The sequence below is a fragment of the Lepidochelys olivacea genome (genome assembly GCF_965140295.1).
Source record: "Lepidochelys olivacea isolate rLepOli2 genome assembly, chromosome: 3".
Classification (NCBI taxonomy): domain Eukaryota; kingdom Metazoa; phylum Chordata; order Testudines; family Cheloniidae; genus Lepidochelys; species Lepidochelys olivacea.
Genome location: NC_140413.1, coordinates 160,231,798 through 160,246,749, shown reverse-complemented (window position 1 = coordinate 160,246,749; position 14,952 = coordinate 160,231,798). Strand labels below are relative to the sequence as shown.

General features: G+C 37.1%; 1 protein-coding gene across 3 annotated transcripts in view; it reads right to left on the bottom strand.

Moving 5' to 3' along the window:
* Window positions 1–14,952, bottom strand: part of WDR26 (WD repeat domain 26) — a 45,589-nt gene that overhangs the window by 21,724 nt on the left and 8,913 nt on the right. Inside the window, exons 4-8 of one of the 3 annotated variants that reach the window (XM_084623516.1) lie at window positions 12,353–12,489; window positions 10,830–10,927; window positions 9,672–9,828; window positions 7,724–7,846; window positions 3,926–4,064 (exon numbers count right to left, since the gene is read on the bottom strand). In XM_084623516.1, coding sequence (XP_084479642.1) covers window positions 3,926–4,064; window positions 7,724–7,846; window positions 9,672–9,828; window positions 10,830–10,927; window positions 12,353–12,489 — 654 coding nt within the window. The remainder of the gene's footprint in view (window positions 1–3,925; window positions 4,065–7,723; window positions 7,847–9,671; window positions 9,829–10,829; window positions 10,928–12,352; window positions 12,490–14,952) is intronic. The other 2 variants (XM_084623515.1, XM_084623517.1) reach the window with 2 other exon arrangements.

Below are 14,952 nucleotides of genomic sequence, written 5' to 3'. Positions count from 1 at the left end.
AAGGCAATACTCAGTTAAGATTTCAAACCATGGAAATTGCTGTCCTTAAAGGCTGCTATGGAAAGGTTCCTTCCTATCTTTGTTTTTGCCCATATAAATAGAGAGTGTTGGAAGATCCACGTCCTCTTATGGATTGTAGAATTTCCCAGCTTTTGAGTGCATGTTAGATTTTGCCTTTTGAGATGGTAATAAATACTTTATACAAAAGAGATAATGTTTTTAGTATTTTCTTAATCACCAGTAATTAAATCAGTGGCAGTTTTTGCCCTTCACACATTACGTTGAAGAAGTTCCGATTGACATTTTAATGCATTATATGGATGTTGCTGTTTTAAATGGAGTTTTTCTTTTTGTGTTTGCATATGTCATATGTGATTTAATAAAACTGAATTGACTCAAGCCATACCCTGGAAGTGAGCAGTCCCCAACCTTGGAGAATCTGCGATAAGACCGGATAGACAGGTGAGCTGGATTCTTGAGTGGAGATGTGCCCAAACAGAAAAACCGCTCAAAGCACACAGAAGAGGGCTAGATAAATGGCTGAGGGCAGGTCCTAAAGTCCCCCCTCACTGGTTTCACCTTGCTGTTCCCCATCTGCAAACAAACAACACGATCTCTCTGTGGCCACACTGGTCCTCAGTGACTGAGGACATAGGCTGAAGGCTCTAAGATACTGTCAGAAACCGTCTGCCCTCACCAGCTAGGGGAGGGCACATCAGTCACCTGCCATTTCTCCTGCACCTCCTTCTGTGTCCACTGGGAGAGGGACGCCTAGGCAATCCCTTTGCTAGAGAGGCTGCAACCACCAAATCCTTCTCTTTGTCACACAAAAGACAAATCTGTCCACGCATTCGATGATGGGGGTAAGAGCAAGAAAAGCAAAGTTCTCCTTTCTTCATGTTTCACTGCCAAACCACTTGCTGTTCTGCTGCTGCAAGGGGAAAACGTGCTGCTGCAGTACCTCAGGCAGGAAAGATCCCCCCCTATAGCCAGTTATGTGCTCCCCATGCCTTCCAAAATCTTAGGTCTTTTTACTCTGAAATCCAGTTGCTCCAGATTTTAGAAGTTTGCAACAGACCAGCAGAATTCGGTTATTAATCTAAACTTTGCAAGGAGAGGTCTGTTTTTCACCTGCCTGTAGTTGTGGAGTCAGAAACTGGTGAACTAGTTAGGAGGCGGAGCCCATGTTACTCCCAGAGATTGAAAGGTCTGTTTCTACCTAAATGCTGAAAGTCCAACGGAGGATCAATCTATGGCCCTTGTCTTGTTGAAGAATAACAGGCAACCTTTCTTCCATGAGACAGATCTCACCCCACTCCAACTGCAAGGAGGCGCTGAGGAAAGGGAAAGATCTAATCTTCTTTCCAACAAGGAAATTATAGGGGAGGTATAACAACAAATGTAAGTTTAACACACACCTCAAGGCCCTGCCCCTGCAGCTCCATTCCCCAAGCTTCTGCATTGGCTTCTGGTAAATATTTTTAAGTCTCTTTCTTTGTGCCTGGCGATCAGCTGTGGCAGCACAGCTACAAAACTAGTATGGATTTACTTCAATTTCAAAGCCAAAAACGCCACAAAAAGTGTTGAACAGGGTCAACATAATTATATTGTTTTTCACAACACTAAGCTGATATCCCCTTACAAAACAAACAGTTACAACATTTCCTACTATAAGAACTCACATTCTAAGACAGACAAGACAAGACAAAAAAGACATGGAACAATAGTTCAGGAAAAGGCGACCATGGCAGGAAACTTTTTCATTCTGCTTGTCTTTAAGGATGGATTTTGAGGAGAGGACACGTGGTAGTTCTTCTAGATATAGCAAGTAGGCAAAACAGAAAGACCAAAGGTAGAGTAGAGTATCTTTCCCCATAAGTGGTCCCATTTAAGTCAAGATACTAACTGACGTGACAGAATCAGAGTAAGTGAGCAGTCTAGTAGGACTGAAAGTAGTGGAAGAAGGGCCAGAGAAAGTGAGAGCAAAAATATAGGGGCAGATAAGTTTGTAGAGCCTCTGGGTGAGGAGGCTGAAGCTGATGCAAGAGACCAGATTGAATTCAATGTGCGTGGGATAGTCAGAGTGACAGGAAAGAAAGAATTTCAGCAGCAGCATTTTCATTACACTGGACTTTCAGGGATGGGGAGAAGTTTATTTTCAGGGCAAATATGAGGGTCTGAATACTCTTTGCTGAACTATTGATGGAACCCAAAAGGATTCAAATAGACTGAAAATCTGAAGAATGTTTCCCTATCAGCACATAGACAGGGAATAGAATAAGTTTGGGATAAAGTTTGACAGTCTCTCGAACCAGTTATTTTGTTTACGTTCAACAATTACTTGAAACAATGGGAAGAGAAATAAATGAACTCCATATGCCCTGGTAACTATGAAACCAAATGACTGGTACGGCCTAATGCAATTTAAATCCATCTTCAATATGTCCTGTAACAAAAGTGTTCCCTTCAGCTTTACTCAGGAATGCATTTCAAATCTACTGATTGTTAACAGAGTTAATACAGTTTCTTGGAATTTCTCCAAATAACCACCATTAGAAAAGCTGTGTTTCACTAGTTTGTTCTTCTAGTGACCCTTGCTTGCTTAACATTTTGGCACAATTTCAAACACCTAAAGTGCATTTATTTTGGTATGATTAAATAGTATATAATTAATGATTCACTATGAAACTGCTTGCTACTACTGGAGGTGCCATTTTGTACCACAGATCTGCCCTTAAAATCGCTTTCCTTAAATAAGCTAGAACTTTCAATCCATGTTACAAAAAAAAAAACACAAAAACAACGAACTCTTTTCTAACAGCCTCCTGACATTTATAAACTATAGAGTGGTCTGGCTCCAATTAAAAATCATCTCTAGCACCAAGCCTTGAGAATCCTTAGCAGTAAGTTTTTCCAAGCTGTATGTACACACACAACTCGTCTGTTAACTATTTTCAAGATCCCCCACCGTTCCCCCAAAAGTAAAGAGTTCAACTGGTATATTCCCTCCTAATTTTTTTTTTTGGGGGAGGGGGGAAAGAGGGTTAAGAAGAGGAGACTGTCCTTCAACTCAGATCCTGCTGCAGGACGCAGGAGCAGCTTGCAAATTTATAACTGGGGTTTGAGTAATAACAACCCAGTATAATTTTTAAAGTCTTCTCAAAAGGTTTGAGTTACAACTCTAAGAAACCAGAATATTGTGTGTGCACATGCACGTTGATATGTATATACATATATCATATAGTACATTATGTATATGTATTTGTGGCACATTTCCTAATATGTTTTCAATTAGTAACTGAACATAATTTCATCCAATTCATAATGCGGTTGAAACACCAACATATCACTAGGACCTGAATAATCTCAGAGTGACAGCTCAAGCATTTTATTTACAAGAAAATACAATACAGACAGGAAAGATACTGATATACAATAGCTAGGGTAAGGAGATTTGGCTGGCTTCTTGTAGCAGAAGAAAATAAGCAATATATAGTAACAATTTAAAACGTCAGGAGAACTTAGTCTTGAAGGAAAAAAATCAAAAAAACTGTACATCCTTTCTTGATGAGTTTTGCCAGGTTTTCATAGAACATGAATCAAGAAAAGTTCCTCAAGTTGTATGTACAATGGCAACTAGTAGATAGTTGATGAAACTTCTATATGGTCTGTGAACATTTTATCATTCAAAGATGGGGTGGCATGTTTAAATGGTGAACAGGACTTCTATTTAAAATAATTCAAATAATTAAAAGTAAAGAGGATTTAAAATAAAGGTCTTCACTGAAATAATACCAAAAACTTTAGGAAAGCCTTAGGCAAAAGCACAATGAAAATTTAAGAAACACTGCATGATTTAGAAGAAATGCAGATAGTTTAGGTCTTTTTTATCTTTAAACACACACGTTAAAGTCTGAGCACTTACTGGATCAACCTGCCATATAATAACAGTTGTGTCCTTTGATCCCGTTGCTAGTTTAGTTCCATCATTGGAGAATTTACAGAACCATACTTCATTACAGTGCTCTGTAAGTATTTGCTGTGTGTAACATGGGAACTGTTTCCTGAAACAAAGCAAAAACAAAACCATAGGGTTTGTTAAACACAATCCGATAAACAATTGGTAAAAACTAATTATAAAAGTAAAGATTTCTGCAGTTAACATGTATGTTCAAAAAAAGACAGGATCGTCTTCAAAGCTCATTATGAAGATTAACTAGCCAGTATCAGTCTAGTTTGAGGGCCACTAGATATTGGTGATTTTAAAAAAAGTCATATTCATTAAAGAAACCCCCCTAAATGACCCCAAAACATTAAGATGTGAATATAGCCAATCTACTAAGTCACAAGATCTTACTGTTATCCTCAGACTTCCCTCTCCATTCCTTCCTATTGTTTGTTACACTCACTGCGTCTCAAATTAAAATTATAAGATCTTCAGGACACTAACTGGATCTTCCTAAAGTTTTTTAGGACATACAACAGTCAATGCACCAATCTGATTGGGCCTCTAGACACTAGTGTAATAAAAGTTAAGGTTAATAAATTAACAATTTACACAACTTTTCACTTTAGTTATTTCTGGCAACTCCACAGAAGTGATTAATTATGTGCTAAAAAGGAGTAATGGAAATACTAACTTTTACAAGATCATTTTCAAGAAATGAAACTCACAAGATTTTTAATATAGTGTTTATCACTGAGGTATTTTGTTACTCTGCAAGCTACATACAAACACTACCCCACTTCTGAGCAAACAAAAACAGAGCAGTAAGCTATTTCAATAGCAGCTAATCCCCCTCCCCACCAATTATGTGTCAAGGAAGATCCTACCATCAAAAAGTTAAATTCATGCAGAAAAATGGAGAGAAGTTCGGTTATGTTTGCAGCTCACCAACTGGCACTAACTACAAGTAGTTATGCAGTGTTTGAAATCACCTGGCTGATTGCGTGTGTTATTTATGTCACTATAGCTTCCAGAGATGCCAATGTGCAAGACATTGTGCAAACACAAGACACTCTCTGCCCCATAGAGCTTACAAGTTAACAGGAGCAGGAGCCATTTTTTATGTATTTGTACAGTTCTTGGCACAAAGCAGTCCTGATCCATGACTAGGGAGTTACTGCAATAAATTAATACAATTTAGGTAAAACTAGTCATAAAACATTGTTACAAAATCTTACCTTACACTCAATACTGACAAATTCATGACACAAGTGACTGTCCTAAAATAAGTTCTCTCTCTTTATTCAATAATTTTTATTGGTAAGAGTCAGTGACGTAATTAAGCCAATGCTGCAAAAAAGTACTACAAATTTGTTTAGTATGCCAAAGATGTGGATTCCTTTCAAGATACTCTCTGTGCATTCTTTAAGTAGCAAAACACTCTTGGTATTACACTAATCAGAGCAGCAAGCAATATCCTCCCAAAAATCAGAAAAACATAAGGCAGGAAAACACCACCCCACCTCCCCCCTTACAATTAGTTAGAACTGAAAAAAGAGTTGGAGGCATGCCTCCAACGTCATGGCTTTGTGGTTTTTAAGAATGGTTAAATAGAAAATTAGCCTAATTCAATATGTTCTGAGGGGGTACACGGTATTTTCAAATGGCATTTCCCAGTACTGTAACTGTTTCTAGACAATCGAGAAGTTTGTGATCTTAGGACTGTGTAAACTGAATTTGAGACACGGTGGTTATAGGAAGACTTGTTTTAAAGCATAATTTGTTATTAATGTTTACTACTGCTCTGCCAGTTCTAATACTGTATTTCTAAAGCTGCTATCCCTTTTTTAAAAAAATGGGACTTGGTTAAAAAAAAATACACTAAATGGTTTTGTGCAAGAACATATAAATATCAACTTAATGAATGAAAGTCATGGTACACAAGCATCATTTATAGCAGCAGACCTGACCGTCACTGACAGATTCAAGGAGTCCATGCAACTAACTTACACTAATGCAAGGAAACAAGGAGAGAAGAGAGATGTTTTTCTCACTCAACTAACGAAGCAAGTTGCTCAGAAGTTGCACCTCACAGATAGTGATGTATGTATTAAACAGGTATTCAATCACTGTTCTTTTCAGAAGATGTAACCACCCAAGAATATCAAGTTCTGTTCCACAAGACAAGATGTTGGTTAAGAGGGATAGTAGTTTGAACAGGTTTTGTTTAGTTAACTGAATACTCATGCTCAATCATACTTCTCATACTTGTATTACCTAGGGAGGTGGTAGAATCTCCTTCCTTAGAAGTTTTTAAGGTCAGGCTTGACAAAGCCCTGGCTGGGATGATTTAATTGGGGATTGGTCCTGCTTTGAGCAGGGGGTTGGACTAGATGACCTCCTGAGGTCCCTTCCAACCCTGATATTCTATGATTCTCTACATTTCTGCTTTCACAAAAGTCCTTTATTACTCATCTGCTCAGTATAGCGCACTTAAACTTTAGGTCTTGTCCATACTAAAAACTTAGGTTGATCCAGCTACATTGATTAGGGGGCGTGAAAAATCCACACCCCTGAGTGATGAAGTTAAGCCTACCTAACGTGCCATGAAAAAAAAAAAAAAAAAAAAAAAAAAGAGTTCTTCTATCGACCTAGCTACTGCCTCTCGGGGAGGTGGATTATCTGTGCCACTGTAGTGTTTCAAGTGTACACAAGCCCTTAATGCAGGGGTACTCTATTTTTTGTCAAGATCCAAATTTCTTGGTCAAGGTATAATCAAGGTCCAGACTCCAGAGAAAAAAAAAAAAATTGTTGGATTTTTTTTTTTTTAAATAAGTAAAAAAAAAAATTTCAGGGTCCATTCAAAAGCATCCGTGGGCCAAATCCAGATCACCAGTCTACCTATTGACTACCCCTGCCTTAGTGTTTCCTTATGCTTTATTCCACCATGTCAACACCATGGTTCACCAGTTACTGTGTTTTCACAGGTTTAGAATTCTAAATTTAATCCTTTAAAAACAGACCAAAAGAACTAAATTAAAATTACCGGAATAATAATTTAACAAAAACGTGAAAGTGAATTTATTTCCAGCGTTTACAATGAAAACATTGATCAATCAAACAGACACCATCAAAACTGACAGTGTTGCTAATCCAATATCTGCAAGAGGAAATGTTCACTTTGCTCCCAAAACCTTCAGTGTTTTTTAAATAAAAGTCATCTTCCTATGCATAATCCTACAACTACAAACTGAAGTGGTAGGAGAGGAGAACCAGGTAAGTACGCAGACTCCACTTTCTAGTTCTCAAAAAGGGTTGGGGGAGTTAAAATTGGGTTGATTATAAAATCAAATGATGCAGGAAAGAGTCCCCCACCTGCCCACCATTAAATTCTCCATTATCACAAGGCCAGTAATGTGAAAAAGCTTCACCCACCACTCTGAGCCCTCTCCATCATTCCACCTCCTGAGAAGCAGCAATCCTGTCTGTTTATCTCAGTATTGTATCTGTTAATGTGATATAAGCATGCCAGATTCCAATATTGTCAGAAATCCATACAGATTAACGCCATTAAAAATAAATAATAATAATAATAATAATAAATATGAAAGTGGAAGTTACCAGTAGACTATCCTATCAATTTTAACATTATCCAAGTTTCATTGTCTTTTTAAACTATTAGATTACTGTTACTTTAATTCTATCAATTTGTTTACACATACTTAAAAAGGCCTAAACACAAAATCCAGAATCTGGCTTCCACTGTCTTTAACTCACCTCATTATGCCCAAGCATTGCAGCATGTACGGCGCACCACATACTGATCTCAGACCCCTGCAATAGGTAGGTACAATAGGTTGAGTTGAGGACAGAGTGGAAGCCTTTGTTTTGAAGTGTCTTCTTTTGGGGGGGAAGGGGGGAGGGGAAGAAAGGGGGTACATGAGACTATGGTTTAATTGATATATATATACATATACATACACACCCAGTATGCATGTCTGGGTGTGGAGGATACAAAATTAGAAAAAGATAAAAGTTTGACCTATGTGGGCATATATTTCCTTTGGGTGGGGTTTAGACAAGCCCAGTCTCGTTACATTTGGCCCTTATCAAATATTATTGTATTATTTTATATCACTACATCTTAAAGGAGGTTGTCTCGATTGTATTGATATCACTCTCTTGTTAGCTGGATACAAAACACAGCATTAAACACACTTCTAGACTGTTAGTAAGTATTAAAAATCAATACAGTACACAATTTATTACTGCCCTAACGTTAAGAATCCTTTCTTAAGTACAAGGACCCCAATTCCTACATACATTAAAGAAAGCCTTCAAACCACTAGTTATTCCCCAGAATTGAAATGAAGTGAGATGGCCAAAAGTCCATAGAAGAAAGGAATTTAAGACGTTGTGGCAGTTAAAAGCACAAAAGTCTAAAGCCAAAACAATTACTTGAACATATAGTTATATTAAGATGGTCATTTAGATTCTAAATAAAAGTATTGAAAAGACTATTGAAATGGAAATCTTCAGTTTAAAAAATAGATACCAAATAGTCTAAAGCTAAAAATCCCATGTGGTTGGAGATATTGGCAATTTTTAGAGACAAACAGAATTACAGGGGAGTACTGAGAAGTTAGTAGCAGCTCTCTGTAGTAAGCATTTAATATGAAGAAAATCTTAATTATGAGCCAAAGAATTGAACTGCTACTCCAACCACCAAAAATATAAAACACCATCCCCTTTTCTTGTGCTACTTCAGTGTCCAGCAACTTGTGGCCTTACCCCCTAATTATACCTTTGAAATATCTACAAACTTTGTCCTTACATTCATGTCACTTCTGCTAGATCCCTGAGGAGCTTTAATTGTCTGAAGAAAAATACTCAAAACACAGCAACTGTTTCTCTGTGTGCATGATATACCACCATTGAGTTACTTCCTCCCTGGTGCCTGCACAAGTTTCACAACATTTTAAATTTCTAAGCAACACCAATGTTACTCTAGTTTTAAAAAATTCCTTTATTATCTAAACAATCAATGAGTTTGTGTACATGTGAAACTTGCACTCATATGTAAGAGTTAAGAAATGTGTGTGTTTTCTTATGAAACAAACGTTGCCAAATTTAAAAACATGTATGTGTGTGTTCTGTCTTACTCAGTTTGCATTACACATTTTTAGCTATGACCAAGAATTAGAGAGTGGAATGAATTGCATGTTCTTATTTAATTTCAACTTCTAAAATGTAATAGCATTCATTAATTAAAGGCTAAATCTGGAATATGACCTTGAACAGTAAACATAGATTTACCTTATGCATCCAAGAAGTTTGAAGACAAAGAATGGGTAGTAACAATTTGATAGCTATTAGACACTGACAGAATAATCAAACTTGCAGCCAATAAATTGCGAGTTTGTGCACCTAGATTAAGGCTAAATCCTCAATACATACACCCATCACATTAAACAGTAAATTTCATTCCCTTAAGGAGAAGTAGCCAGACATTAAGAAGCATCTTCATACATGTTCTGTAGTTTGTCTGCACAAACAGTTAAAGTTAGTCAGCTAAATGGACCTGGCTTTTCCCAGTGTACTCCAGCATGTTCTAATTTGAAACAAATGTACCTACATTTCAAAGGAACAATATTATGTAAGTGGATTGTATTATATATTTTTAAAAAATACCATCAATTTTAAAAGTTGAAAAAGAAATTCTTACCTACTACAAACATGGTCTATAAGCAGTGACACAGAATCTAGATTGTTATCTAGTTTGGTATTATGATATAGGCACCGGTCTCGTTGTAGCTCCACAGCTTGACGTAGCAGATTCTGTAAACGCCTTGGGGGAAGCATCACCGACGGTGGTAGGTATGCTTAAAAAAATTAAAAAAAAAAAACAAACACAAACAAAGAAAAAATACCCACAAAAATTACAAATGCACATTTTATCTTTGAGATCTTTACTGAATAAAAACCCATAAAAAGCTCTAAATTAAAAAAATCCAACTGCTCAACTTGGTTTACAACTGTGTAACTGAGGACCCAAAGATGAACTCAGATTCACTGACGTTTTCAAACAGAACTACACTTTTTCAGCTCTCTGTTGCTTTTGATCAGCAAAAGTTTCATTTATACAAAGTAGACTGCTGCATGCTGATTTTACCAGTAACATCCTCAACTGTGAGAGTCTCCACTAGACCACCTTTTGTACTCACTATGAGGAATTCCCAATTAAAAGATAACACACTGTTAGTACTGCTATTAATGGAGCAGTAGAGTCCACCACATTACAGCAGTGCTTTCCAACCTCTTTTCATTTGCAGACTCCTCAAAAATTTCAAATGGGAGTGCAGACCCCTTCGGAAATCTTCGACCACCCCACCCCAAAGGTCAGCGGACCACAGGTTGAAAACTACTGTTTTATATGATAGACCCATAGAATTGAAATGAGATACCACATGCTCTAGGATCAGACAGTCTCCGAGTCAATATCAAGGGCAGCTGCAATACATCCAACATGTTGGCCTATCACAAGTGAGTGACATGGAAGAAGCAACCTGACAGAGCAGATAGCAGTGAAAACAATTCATATACTTTCTACATATAGCAGAGACACTGAGAACTGAAAGCTGTTATTACAAACAGCTAGAGACAGCATAAGATTGAGAGGCACAAGACCTAAGACCCACAAAAAAATCACTCAGTCATTCCCATTAACCAGAATTACCTTCCCCATAAAGCACCAGTCATTGATAGTAAGTGTAATTAGAATAAACTTTCCTCGAAAGTTATCCTATTAAATGGAATGTACTAGAAAAATATTTGGGGTGTATTTAGAAAAATCTATTTAAATGCTGAACATTAAACATCTTACTCTGGAGTTTGTCCAAGAGTTTAGATCTGGAAGCTGTTCCTTTTCCTTCCCATTCTGCTTTTGCACGCAAGTCTTCTGCATGACTACACATCAGATACCTGTTAAAACAAAGTGAATGAAAAATCCTATTATGGTCTAAACCTTTAAAATTTTTTTTTCAATTGTAAGGATGGTGTATATGGAGATGTTCCTGTTTACAATTCATATTTAAGTGGGGTGGGGTAGAGGGGGTTCTAAGAAGAGAGACCTCTGTTTGGGACCTCCCTCTCACATCAACTTATTACAGCCAGAATGTATTGATCTTTAGGACACACAAAACAGTCACTCCTGACCAACTTGCACTCAAGTGAAAGCTTGGACAAATGTATGAGGAGTCAAAGACTAGACTGGGGCAAATTGAAGGGAACAATGATGCTTTATTTTGTAAGCAATATATTTTGTTTTCCCCCCCATGCAGATTAACCCAAAAGCTTATGAATTTCAATACAAAAATCCCAACTCAGTGGACTCAGAAGTTTACATTAAGTTTGACTAGTCAATGATGGCACAAAATATACCTAGATGTAAACAAAATTGACTATGCTAACTGATCCCAGTGTGTTTGAGGTATACAGATGTGTTTCAAGCTGCATCATACTAAATTTCTGAATTTCTAGCATAATTGCATTGTCAACGCCGCCAACACTACCAGGCTCTGCAATTCGTCCTTGGGATGGTGACGATACAATGCATTAGTAAGATTTATTGTTGGAGTCCGGGTGATGGACAATAGACATTTGCTCTAGTTCTCTTTTGCTTTGTCACTAACTAGAAAGCTTTAAGGAGAGAAGGTACCAATACAAGGTAATGGATAAGAGACAAAACCGATCTTGTTTAGACTGGTCTTCAGGAGAGATGAAAAAAAGAAAGACTGTGCACATGTTGCACCCCCTCTCCCCACTCCAAAACAAAACAACACAACCACACACAACAAACAACCCAACCCCTACATCTACCAACTTGAGAATTATTCAGCTATAGGAAAAGAGACTGAACATGCTTCCTTTAAAGGACATAATTCCAGTCCTTATCAGTTTAGGTTCTGATACCATAAAGGCAGTATATATAAACACTTATTTTGGATGAATAAGGATATGATATGAATCACGATACAACAATACTGTCAGTATAATAAATTTCTTCCCCTTGCCATTTTAAATAGTAGTGATCACCAACAGCATAAATAATTCAGATTTTTAAAACAAAGTTAGTACTAAAGATTGAAGAAGGAGGGGAAGAGATAAGAGACCCTACTTCTGCAATGGAGTTTTCCCCACTGACTTCAACAGGAGTGGGCCAAAAAGGGAGAAGAGTGCTTCAGTTTTACCAAGACATTAATTTTACTTATTCCACATGATTCATGTGCACTTTTAATGTTATGAAGAGAGGGCTCAGGAAATATTGACCAGCACTTGTTTCCACAGAATTACACAATCCCTCAGGATATTCTGTAGAACTAATTGTCCAAGCTTAAACACCCTTACCCACTGAGGACATGAATGCGCTCTGTATTGTATTTCAGTGGTGTCAGTTCACAGCGTAGAACTTGAAGTGCCTCCAGGACCTTGCCATCCTCCAGATATTCCAGGTACTTCTGCTGTAACAGCAAGAACTTCATCCTCTGACATGACAGAAAGCAGCAGTCAGGGGAAAAAGGTTGAATGAAGTTTCAGAAAATGTTTGAGCCTAAACAGAACAATAGAAGCCATTCTACTATACCCTTCAGAAATACAGCTACATGTAATGTATCATTACTTCTGCCTGGTCTTTCAATATAATTGTGGTAACTACGTTAGAAGTGACCCAAAAAATTTTTTTCCACCTGCCTACTGGAGCTCTGAATATCTTCTTCTCCCTATTTTGAACCCATATCCCTTTCAGTCACTATCCTTCAAACCAGGATTACATGGGATTCCCTCAATCTCATGCCCAATCTTTAAAAAAAAAGTATGCTGCATGCTTGTACAAAGCATGACCAGTAGGTCAGCAAGTCAACCCCCTAACTGGTTTTACACAGATTATGTAGGAGCTCACCAAGGGATTCTCTTTATAGTTGTATAACATGCTGTAGCAACGTATTAACTCTGCAACTAGGCAAAACAAGGCACCGTGCAAATTAAACTTGTTTTCCATAAGTATTAACACTGCCATCTTCTTTTTACTGAAAGCGGAACGATATAGCTTCCCACATTTAGGGCTCACTTAGCGTATATTCACTCCTATCAGAATTCCAATGTGACCTTCACACATTTTCTCACATTTCTCATCAATAGTCATTATGTTAACTTTGTTAACATGTTCATGGACACAAAATGAAGGAACGCATTCAGTTACACATTTAAAATGTGGAGCCCCCAAAATTTCTTAACATGCTGATCCTTAAGATGAAAGTGAGACCGTTTAGTTGCTTCTACTTTATATAAGCACAGCCACTTGATGTATGCATCTTTTGCCTGTCTCCACTGCTGCTAGTGGCTATCGCCATGAGAAAAAACAAATCCCAGGCCTTCAACAAGTAATGGGGTAAGAGGAAAACCTGAGAATATCTAGAGTGAAACAAAATTAAATTTTTAATTAATAAATAAATAAAATAAATAGTGACTTACTATGCTTTCCCCATCTCTATAGAAACTGAATGAAGTGCAAGACAGATCATAAGTACACTTCAATATTTGATCATCGCCTTTCCCCATGTGAGTCCAGCAGACCCCAAAGACCATCAGCTTTTCAACACTACATGTATTTACTCATATTAGTGCATTATATAATTGAGCAAGGTGCTAGCCTCTTCAAATCAAGACACTTAAGAAATATAAAACATTTGTGATACCTTAACTTTACATGATTTACTGCATGTTGTTCATTTTTGCACTTCACCTTGGATAGAGTAGCTACACTGTTCTATTTGATCAGTTTCATTTAATTCTGTTTTTCCATACAATAGCTCAATGCTGAAATGTTCTGAGCTGCTAACAATAGAATATTTAAATAACTAGAACTTAATTGAAAGATATATAGAGTAATTTTTGTAAATTAAAAAAAATCCTAAGTTTTAAGACTAAAGGCTAAATTACTTGAGACTGTCTCTTGATTTGAGTTTTACTCAATTTAACATTTGACTGACTATGCAAGCAATATTTTAAAAGAACATTAGTTATCTCTCATTCATGTTGTTTCAGATATATAGTACAGTCATCACAATGGCATGGAGAAAGATACACTACTACAATGAGTCTCATAAAAATCTCATTCCTGCTATGCATTTGACTAGGTGAGAGATATAGATCTTAAATATTTTATCTAGTAGTGGTTTTGTCTGATGCTTTTTGAGGGAACTTAAAACATTTAGGTAAAATATTTGTTTTCCTTCAACTGGAATGCATTCCAGATTGATTATGAATACAGCCTATGACTACTACACTTCATTAAAACATTGAGTGCAACAGACCTTCTGTAACTCTTGAGAACAAACCACATGTATCAAGTTTTCATGTACATGAAAGAAAACTGCTGACTTATTGTATAGCTTTCAGAATTGTATGAAATTAGCTAGATATGCATCATCGGACAGATATTTGTAGCTAATTTCATACTATAGCATCTTAGTTTTCCAATACTCTGATGTCCTGTACCAGATAGGTGAGAACCCCCTTTATATTATTCTCTGTCAGTGCACAGATATTCAGTTTGTTTGCATTCGGCATGAAGAGGAGGCCCATTAGAAAACAGAGTATCTGTACAATTTTTACAGGTATAATGTTGCAGATTTTGGGGTGATGAGTCATTAGAAGTCAGCCTTCCCCTTTTAATACTTCCTATCCACTTATTAGGAAAGTGGAGGGGTTGGTTCCTCATGGTAGGTGATCACCACATACACTGAAGTTTGGTGGGGTTTTTTTTAAAACTTTGTTTTCTCAGTTCTTATCCAGAACTTCGTGTTGAATATTCTCCAATTCTCCCAGCATTATCTCAGACAATATTTTGTTTCCTATGTATCCATCCATTCACTTTTTCTTGGTTTCCCTTATCTGCATGGAGATAACTACTTCATCCAATCACTACCTCTACCCCTTTTTAGGACCAT